The sequence below is a fragment of the Gobio gobio genome (assembly GCF_949357685.1).
Source record: "Gobio gobio genome assembly, chromosome: 1".
Classification (NCBI taxonomy): domain Eukaryota; kingdom Metazoa; phylum Chordata; class Actinopteri; order Cypriniformes; family Gobionidae; genus Gobio; species Gobio gobio.
The window spans coordinates 66,041,143-66,051,878 of record NC_137097.1 but is presented as its reverse complement, the minus strand read 5'-3'; the positions used below and the strand labels follow the sequence as shown (position 1 = coordinate 66,051,878).

Genomic DNA, 10,736 nt, shown 5'->3' with positions numbered 1-10,736 from the left:
TCACCCGAGAAGCTTGGGAGCAGCAGCCTGCCCCTCATCGCACCCTCATCGAGCACGTCCGCCAGATGAGGGAACGGATCGACCGGGTGATGCCATTAGTCCGGGAACACCTCAGCAAGGCTCAACAAGCGCAGCAACGCCGTTACGACCGGGCAGCCCAACCACGGGAGTTCCAGCCGGGAGACCGTGTCATGGTCCTGGTCCCCAGCTCTGCCTGCAAGTTCCTGGCCACCTGGAAGGGTCCGTATACCGTGATTGAAAAGATTGGGCCAGTCACGTACCGCCTGAGACAGCCGGGACGACGCCAGACAGAGCAACTCTATCACATCAACCTCCTGAAGAAGTGGGTGGGGACCCGGGACCAGGTGGTGGCCCTAAGCATCACAGATCCCGTGGTTGTAGACGTCAACCCCCATCTTTCGGCTGCCCAGAAGGCGGAGCTGCAGCACCTGGTCAGTCAGTTCCAGGATGTGTTCTCGACCCAGCCCGGGCAGACCAACGTGGTCCAACATGACGTCAGAACACCGCCAGGAGTCATCGTCAGACAACGGCCCTACCCTGTCCCGGAGGCTCGTCGGCAGGCTATTGAGGAAGAGATTCAACAAATGCTGAAGTTGGGGGTAATCGAACCATCCCGGAGCCCGTGGTCCAGCCCCATTGTGATGGTCCCAAAGCCAGATGGCACCCTCCGCTTCTGCAACGACTTCCGACGCCTGAACGAAGTCTCCGAATTCGACGGGTACCCCATGCCTCGGGTCGACGAACTGCTGGATCGGTTGGGAAGGGCCCGGTACATCAGCACCTTGGACCTCACCAAAGGATATTGGCAGGTACCACTCTCTGAATCCGCTAAACCCAAGACTGCTTTCTCGACCCCCAGTGGCCACTGGCAGTACCGGACCCTTCCCTTCGGCCTGCACGGGGCCCCCGCGACCTTCCAGAGAATGATGGACATCATCCTACGGCCCCACCAGGCGTACGCAGCGGCCTACATAGATGATGTCGTCATCCACTCCGAGGCATGGGGAGACCACCTGGAACGTCTGCGGAGGGTGCTTTCGGAGCTCCGGCGGGCTGGACTCACTGCCAACCCCCGCAAGTGTCACCTAGCCCTCTCCGAGGCCAAGTACCTGGGTTTCCGAGTCGGAAGGGGCCTCATCCAGCCCCAGGAGAAGAAAGTCGAGGCCATCCACTCCGCCCCAAGACCGCAGACGAAGACCCAGGTACGGGCCTTTTTGGGGTTGGCAGGGTATTACCGATGTTTTATCCCCAACTTCTCCTCTCTAGCCACCCCCCTGACAGACCTGACCAGGAAGGGGCAGCCGGAGAAAGTCTGCTGGACCCCAGCCCTCGAGGAGGCTTTCGCCCGGGTCAAGACAGCCCTGACGTCGTCACCGGTACTCCGCGCTCCAGACTTCGGTTGCCCCTTCCTGCTGCAGACGGATGCTTCCGACAGCATCCGATCGTCTACATCAGCAGGAAGCTGTCCCAGGCTGAGACGAGGTACGCCGCCGTCGAGAGGGAGGCCCTGGCCATCAAGTGGGCAGTCCTGGAGCTGAGGTACTATCTGCTAGGCCGCAAGTTCACCCTGGTCACCGACCATGCGCCCCTGCAGTGGATGGCCCGCGCCAAGGACACCAACGCCAGGGTGACTCGCTGGTTCCTAGCGCTCCAGGACTTCCACTTTGAGGTACGTCATCGGGCCGGGGCCGCCAACGCGAACGCCGACGGCCTCTCAAGGATATGGACAGCTTATGCAGGTCTGTCTGGGGTCATTCCCCACCCTCCCTTTGTTTCACCCCTACTGTCTCCATATGTTCGCAGGACCAGAACGACGCTTAGGGGGGGAATGTGACGAGTCCACCCAGAGGAATCAGCGTCGCCCTGGCAACAACACACCTGCACATAGTCACCATGGGCTGATCGGTCACAGCTGCACCTCATCAGCTCAGAGACATATAAGCGGCTACGGATGAGCAGACAGACAGACTCTGGTCTTGAGCTGAATGTACTGCTGGACTAACCTCTCTCTTTATTGTTCTCCTAGAAAGCAGCGAGTGACCGACAGCCCACTTCACTGGAGCACATTGGACACCCACTTTCACCAGGATCGAGCACCACAGAGCACGAGGATTCACCAGCCACCACGCACCAGCTCACTGACTGTTTTCTCACTATCACGAGCACTGTAAATAAAATCCACCCTCCGGGGCCTTTTGCACTCAACCTGCCTTGTCGTGTGATTCCTCACCCCGTGACAATTTCTAAAATACATAATTTGGACAGTCACCTCTGATAACAGATCCCTCTAAATTGCACATGTGCATTTTCTGTAAAGATTCTTTGAAACGATGCTTATTGTGAAAAGCGCTATACAAATAAATGTGAATTGAATTGAACTGGAAGTGCAAGATACATAGAGACACAGAAAGAACTCTTCCACAAGTGAATCTTTATTGGTCAAAACAATACTCATTAGCTTATATTCCATAGCTTTTCAAATAATAGAGCAAGACACAAATATACAGACAAGAACACTGAAACTGTCATGCACATGTAAAAGTTCAACTTTTTAGTATGCAGTGATACTTACAGTATTTTTCATTATTTTACTTTTATATATCGTAAGTAATAGAAACAATGAAGTGCACTGGACTCTTTACTGAATCATGTGCAATGGCTCTACAGCCAAAAAAGCTCATGGTCAAAAATGTTTGGTAAAATCACCATAATCATATAATGATTAAAAAGAGATGGTGCACATTTGTCCTGAAAGAAACAATTGCAAAGTACTATTAAAACCCAGGCTCAAACAACACTTATTTTCTTTGCCCTTATCCTCTTAATCCCCTGTGTCATGTCTTTCCCCTTGTAGTGTACATGGGAACTAAGGGTTCTTTTTCACATATAACTTAACGTTTCACAAATTTAACTGACTCACTGGCCTTTATGATTATAATAATCCTTATACTAATGGAGGAGACATGAGGAGGGCATGTTTGTAGTCCATTTCACATTCTCATTTAGCAGACTCAAGTTACAGATTGCAAAAGTGACCACCTACTTTTTCAGACACAGCATTCTAGAAAATGATTTATATTTATACACTATAAACTTTGAACTGAAGCAAAAAAGCATGTGTAATTCTATAACAAAGGTACAAGACTATTGTTTTATGAGGGAATGAACTACTCATCCCATGAAGCATTGTGAATGATGTAAATAAACAATACAAATAATACACAATCGGTACTGGCAATGAGTCATTGATGATAGAGTAAAATACAATATTTCACTGTGACATTTGGCAATTAAATGCATTTTTTTATTGAAATCGCACAGACTTGTGTCTTCTACAGAAGCACACATCATAACCTCAGAGCTCATGGTAAGTCTGTCTTGAAAGATTTATGCAGTGCTGTTAAAGTCAATTTCTTTATTGGGAAAATGAATGGGATTTTTGCGTCCAGAACCCCACTGTACTCAAAGCTTATTGAAGTCTCTGCGGTTATTCCAGAGCATCGCTTTACAGCTTCCAGTACGCTGCTCCTTCAGCCACCATTCAAGCAATACAGTAGGATTTTACATCTGCTTTCAGTAACGCTGCACTGCAACGATTTAGTTCGAACTTTTCCAATTTTCTTCCATGTGGTCGAACTCACACCCTAGAATCACTCCATCAGTTCATATTAATTGTGTTCTTCACTGAGTTCTGGAAGGAGCTGATCTCCCACCGCCGGAATGTGCTCCCCCTCAGGTCACCGCGGCCAGTGGTTAAGCGGTAGATCTTTCTGAGCACGGCCCGGCGTAGAAGAATATAAACCCAAGGGTCCAGAATCTGGTTCCAGGAGGCCAGGCGCACTCCCATTACCATTAAAGTCTTGTAGCAGGTTTCCGTATCATTCTCCATAGAGCCTCTGTACGAGCGGATGACTGACATCAGAGCGAAGATCTATCAGAAAAACAGAGGAAGTTAGTTGTAGATGAAGCAATATAAAGTCATGCTATGGCAGCAAAAGAAGAATCAAACATCCTAGAGGACAACTGCATTGCTTAGAGTTTGCTCATTCATATACTGTATGTGTTTCATCTTCGCAATGTATTTGGGTCCGTTTTAACCCGAATAAGATACATAAAAAACACATCGTTTTTAGTATGAGAACCAAACTGGGAAAATGTATCAAGACTATCAAAATGCAGGAGAAAAAAGAGCTTTGTTTTGGGTTGCACAGCTCAGAGAAATTTAAAAAGAAAGAACATAAAGCGCTATATAAATACCTTATTCATTTATTCAAATGTTCATACTAAAAGTCTATGAATTTTGACTGCAGACTTTGGTATCTTGGCAAATCTGAGCACAGTATTTTTTAACAAATTCTTTTACAAAAATAGGATATTTTGTCTCTTGATATGTTTAATATAAATATATCCAAATAATAATAACTATTATTATTATCATTATAAAAAACAGATATATTTCTGTTGGTATAATTTTTTCAGATAAATTGATTAATTTAGAAAATGTATTATTTTTACGAATAAAGAATTTTATTGTATTCCTCAAAAGCATACCATTAGATCTCATGTCTATTTATAGACATTTTTGGCATATAAATCAGCATTTTTCACAGAGATAGGATACTTTGTCGCATGTTTTCTAATATAGATATTAATATAAATATATCCAATACAAATAATAATAAATAATAAACACTAAAATAAATAGTATCTTTATTTTAATGCATTCTAATGCATTTTGTTTATTCAATTTATATTATTTTATTGTATTATTATTATTTCACCAGTTTTCAACTGATAAATCAATATTAATAGTAATCATCTAATAAAGACAGAACAATAGACAGACAGAACGAACAAATGAACGAACAATGGATAGATAGATCTATCTATCTATCTATCTATCTCTCTATCTCTCTATCTATCGATATATATATATATATATATATATATATATATATATATATATAGATAGATAGATGGATGGATGGATGGATGGATGGATGGATGGATGGATGGATGGATGGATGGATGGATGGATGGATGGATGGATGGATGGATGGATGGATGGATGGATGGATGGATGGATGGATGGATGGATGGATGGATGGATGGATGGATGGATGGATGGATGGATAGATAGATAGATAGATAGATAGATAGATAGATAGATAGATAGATAGATAGATAGATAGATAGATAGATAGATAGATAGATAGATAGATAGATAGATAGATAGATAGATAGATACAATAATTCATATCTCTTTGCCTTAATAAGTTGTAATGGTCATTCTCACCAGCAGAGGGCTCCAGCAGATGCAAGAAGTGACCATAATGCCCACCAGCTGTGTGACCATCTCAATGTCATGCGATTTAGCTGACCTGCGTTGGCATTTCTTCCTGCGGACACGGGCGATCACCAGCGTCATCACGCTGATGGTGTTGCAAACCAATGCCACTGCCAGCGAGGCCAGTCCCAGTCCAGAAAAGAGCAGCACAAACACCATGTCTGTGATGCTGGTTTTGTCTAACACATTAATGAAGCACCAGGTCCCTGGGTACTGGTAGGTATATGTGCCCAGGCGAAAGAAGGGCAGCATTGCTACAGTTAAAGCCAACAGCCATATCATCGCCAGCACCACCTTGGTGCGTGCGGTGCAAACCACGCGGGCATGCAGGAGAGGCCGCGTCACACCCATGCACCGCTCGGCCGCCATGCCACACCCGAGAAACAGCGGGCACAGGCCGAAGAACACCATGCTGCCGCCCAAGAAATGGCAGGTAGCATCAGGACATTTACTAAGTCCCACGGCATTGTATAGGTGCAGAACCAGGGCACCTGGTATAACATGACCGGCAAGGTCCGTCGCCACCAGACAACTGGCAAACAGCAGGAACGTGGCCTTTGAGCGCTTCCTCAGGCGAGCGTACGCTTTAGCCAGGATGATTAGAGCTATGATGTTGGACACGATGCCCAGTGTCATCGACAGGCCCGCTGCCGTGGGGTTGGTCGTGGAGGTCAGGTTTTCCATGCAGCGCCCCGGTGACAACCTTAACGCCCGCTGGGTCTGATTGCTGAGCGCTTCGTCCACAATCTGGGCTGAAATGTTGCTGTGTTGGATGGCTAACATCTCCAGGCTATGGGATGAGCACCACTGACCTTAGACACACATAGCTAAAGAGAAAAGAGGAAAGAAGTACTTTATTTTAAGTTGATGTAGTTACACTTACTATAGTAAATGATGCATTATTACAAGTAACTAAACCCAAATCAAACCCTAACCATAACTCTATAGTAAGTACATGAAGTTAATTAATATTACTCAGTACTGTGAGTAAGTCAACTACGTCACCTTAAAATAAAGTGTAACCAATTAGCTTCAATAGCAAACAAACAAAGATGTAAAAATAGGGATGCACTGTTTATCTTGGCCACAAATCTGCAGCTATTTGGACAAATTTAATAAGTTAACTAGCAAGTGATTACATTCCTTCTTGTTTATACTGTTTTGTCTTGTGTGCGCACAAACATTCATTGAGGGAAATTATGTCCAGAGGTCTGAAATTATGCACTGACACACCTTTCAGAAAACTTTAGTGAATAGGAACATTGTTTTTCACAATTTCCTCTTTAGAGTACATGAGAAGCCAAAAAGTGCAGCACAAATTTCAACACTTCTGACCAGCAGGCTAACGAAAACTAAACTGTTTGGAGTTAGTGATAGCAAAAATATAGACAAAGAGTCTATATATATATATATATATATATATATATATATATATATATATATATATATATATATATATATATATATATATATATATATATATATATATATATATATATATATATGCTAGTAATATTTAACACTGTAAACATTGTAAACACTGTTGTCCGGCAACGTAAAAATGTGCTTCATGGTTGTTTTTTCCCAAAAAAATATTACGTCTAAATTAAACAGATTCATACACCAAGTGTAAAGTATTTCAACGAGTCTGATCAGATAGCCGAGATTAATACACATATTCTACACAATAGGAATAATACAATACATATGCATTTGTATTGCAGTGGTTCAGATCACAGAACCAGTCATTTGATGATTTGAACAAGTTTACATTTTAGCTAGGAGTTCATTTTCTGCTATTTTAATATTTGATGTAGCCTATGGTAAAGAGGAAGAAACAATGCTCGTCAATGTGGTCATTTCAATTTAAAATGAGAAAAAAAAGAGACATATTTACCATTTGAGACGCGTTTCAGATTATCCAGAGCTGCATCAGTCCATCTGGACATCTTATAGGCTAACATTTAATAACACGGGTGGAAAAAATTAAATAAATAGTCCTTGAAACAGTCCTTGCGAATCGAAAGGCGATATCAGGCTCCCATCATCCATTTAGTCTGGAGAGTCTTATTACTTATTCCTGATTGGGGGGAAAAAAACGTATTCCAGTACGAATAGAAGTTTCTTTGTAGTCTTAATAACAATGCTCAGGGGTACTAATACTATTTTAGTACCTATCGTCTGAGAAACGTTCAATGTAAATGAATATAAAGTAGATTAAAACAGGCAGAGAGCTCGGCGGTCTGTGGCGTGACCCGTGCGCGCTGCTGTATTTATAGCGAGCACTGCGCGAGACTCGCACCGCCGTCGCTGCTGCGCACCTTGAATACTGAAGCGTCACTCTGTCTCAAGGTTTTGGGGCGTCATGCATGCATGCAACATCTTTAATCATCATGAGCGCGAACAGTATATGTGTACGCATCAACTATTAATAGTTGATAAGCAGATATTCTTTTTAGGAAGGCAGCACATTACTTTTTAGGCATCACTGCAGTATAGCTTTGGACACCATGACGCTTAGAAATTATGCTGTCTAGGTAGGCAGTTCACAAGGTTTTGAGAAACATTGTGAATGGACAGGGCGCCATGGACCTGCCAGTTGAAAATATAGTGTTAAATGTGAAATCAATAACAGTAGCATCTCATTACTAACTCATTATAATTTAGGTGTCAGAAGATGTCCAACCGGGGACAGAAATCAAATATGCAAAGGAGATTTTAACAGCATTTTAGTTATTCATGAACTGGATCATGGTCTGACCTCCTATCAGATAATGATGAAAGTCCAATATAGCTAATTATACTTCGAAAAGGAGTCTTAGATCTGACAGGTCTGGAATATATGAGACCAGATTTACAAAACATTCAACAATAAATTAAAGGAGTAGTTCACTTTAAAATGAAAATTACCCCATGATTTACTCACCCTTATGTCATCCTAGGTGTAGGCTATATGATTTTCTTCTTTCTGATGAGCACAATCTGAGTTATATAAATAAATATCCAAGCTTTATAATGGCAGTGACGGGGTCCATTGAGTTCGAAGCTCAAAAAAGTGCATCCATCCATTATAAACGTACTCCACACGGCCCTGGGGGGGTTAATAAAGGTCTTCTGAAGCGAAGCGATGGGTTTGTGTAAGAAACATATCCATATTTAAAACTTTATTAATTCAATTGTCTTGCTTCCACCAGACCGTCTTCCGTATTCAATTTACGTAATGACACGACTTATGGTGTAGGACGTAAGCATTTTGAACTTGGAAGCTAGATATTTTACTTTATAAAGTTTTAAATATGGATATTTTTCTTTTAAAAAAAAAACCCAACGCTTCTCTTTACGAGCCGTGTGGAGTACGTTTACGATGGATGGATGCACTTTTTTGAGCTTCAAACTCCTCATTAACTGCCATTATAAAGCTTGGAAGAGCCAATTTAACTCCGATTGTGTTCGTCTGAAAGAAGAATGTCTTATACTCCTAGGATGGCTTGAGGGTGAGTAAACCATGGAGTAATTTTCATTCTAAAGTGAACTAATCCTTTAAGAATATTTGGTATTCCCAAAGTTCTCCTTAAGAATGTTCTTTTTTCTTAAATAGTACATTTCATAAAGTTTGGATAACCTCTAAGTTGTCTTAAAACCTCAAAGGTAAGAATGAATTAGTGAATTTATTGGGTTGTTTCAAATGTTGAGTCTTCAGCTAGAAACACCATGCAAAACACCAAAGCTTGACTTTTTCTTCATAAGAAAAAAAGATAGAAAAGTTTAGAGAACTTCTAAAGAACTTCACTTAGAAACATATGAACTTCTTGGAATTTAGAAAGTTTTGAATTTCTTCTTTTTTAAGTAGATTTACATAAATCTGGCCCAACTGGTACCACTTAAGGACACCGGTGGTGAGGGGAGGAGAAGAGTTATAAATAATATTAGAGGTAATATTTAAACATTTCTTCCGTGACCATAAAAGAACAATTCCTTACAGATTTAAAAATATACCAAGTGATGTATACAAAACTTCTTGCACACATAAAGCCAGAAAGTATCAAATTCTTGTAGAGTAGGCTACAGCAGCTGGCCATAACTGGAAGAGGGCAATCTAGTGAATCTAACAACAGACGGACCTTTTTTCCCAGCCAACCTAATTTGGCACTAAATTGAAAAGCACAACAAATATTGGCCCGTCACGACTGAAAGGGTTGGTCGCTTTTGCGTCATCTACTTTAAACCTTCAGAGAAAGAAATGTTAAATACCTTTCTATAAAAATAAGTCTGCGCAAGCTAAAATGCAAAAAATTAGCATACACCAATTTCCACATACACTATAGTGTTGCGTTTGCTGGACAAGAACTATAGCCCGTGTTTATGAAGAACGTGTCCTAGAGAGGTGGTTTCGCAGTTTCAAATGCATGCAAAAATGTTAATGGTCACATTAATTTATTTTTACTGACAGATCACCACTTATAAGATCTCAACGCCAGTTCCAAGTCATCTGGCGCACATCAAGCAATCTTGTGTTTTTTCACCATAGGCAATTGTGGTCTCGTGGAAAAGATTGCAGGAACACCTTGGTCTGTGATAATGGAACATGCACCAGAATTAGATTTCCCACCAGTCCTGCAGGCTTTCCGGAGTGAGAACTGCATAAAGTTTAGATAAAAATATATATGTTCTCTTGAAACAACAGGAGAAGGTTACAAAACAATCCTTAAAAAAAAAAAGCTAAGAAAAACATATTATACGCCCTTTTACAAAGTCTTTTTCTAGAATAGGTTTTCATAATTGAATGTTAAAAAAAACACACATTATTTTACACATATATGACATGGTTCCAGTTCCTCTCTTCCCAGTCTGTCAGTATAGTTTTGTTTAGTTCCTGTCTCTCGGAAGCCTCTCCTTCAAAAAAAGCACAATGTGCTTTGATGAGTTGGCTGTACCCGTGCATTTGGTCCTTTACTTTGACTTACATTTCTGAACATCTTCCTTCAGTTTGCTGAGGCTTTGGTTGTCTTGATTGACTGGACCACATCGTCATACCACAAAACTGCAGGCCATCGCCCAAGCACTTTCCTCTGGTCATTAAGTGTGTCAGATCTCTTAGAGTCGACTTTATCCACTGGAAATCTGGAGGGGAAATGAAAGCAGATTAACTGATTAAAAGTGCTACAATTCGGTGTTTTACAACCTAAAGCTATATAATCAAGCATGGTCAATATGTTTCACACATACAAGAACATTTAGCAGGCGTATTTGTCCAAAGCAAGTGTCACAACATTTATTACAGAGCGAATCCCCCTGGAGCTAACTGAGGTGATATGTTTTGCACAGTGGGGATCGAACCCGCAATCTTCTGAGTACCAGCCCTAGGCTT

The 10,736-nt window shown here is 41.9% G+C and overlaps 1 protein-coding gene across 1 annotated transcript; it reads right to left on the bottom strand.

Annotated features, from left to right (window-relative positions):
* Window positions 1–2,432: 2,432 nt before the first annotated feature.
* On the bottom strand, window positions 2,433–7,655 carry ptger1b (prostaglandin E receptor 1b (subtype EP1)). Its single transcript, XM_079818106.1, has 3 exons — window positions 7,266–7,655; window positions 5,318–6,195; window positions 2,433–3,952 (listed from the first exon to the last, which is right to left on the bottom strand). Exons 2-3 carry the CDS (start codon window positions 6,149–6,151, stop codon window positions 3,680–3,682), a joined length of 1,107 nt encoding a protein of 368 aa, XP_079674232.1. The 5' UTR covers window positions 6,152–6,195; window positions 7,266–7,655; the 3' UTR covers window positions 2,433–3,679.
* Between the last annotated feature and the right edge of the window lie 3,081 nt (window positions 7,656–10,736).

Coding starts and splice junctions, on each gene's coding strand:
- ptger1b (XM_079818106.1), bottom strand. CDS start 6,151: ATGTTAGCCATCCAACACAGCAACATTTCAGCCCAGATTGTGGACGAA. Junction 3,953..5,317: donor TCTGCTGGAGCCCTCTGCTG/GTGAGAATGACC, acceptor TTTTTCTGATAG/ATCTTCGCTCTGATGTCAGT.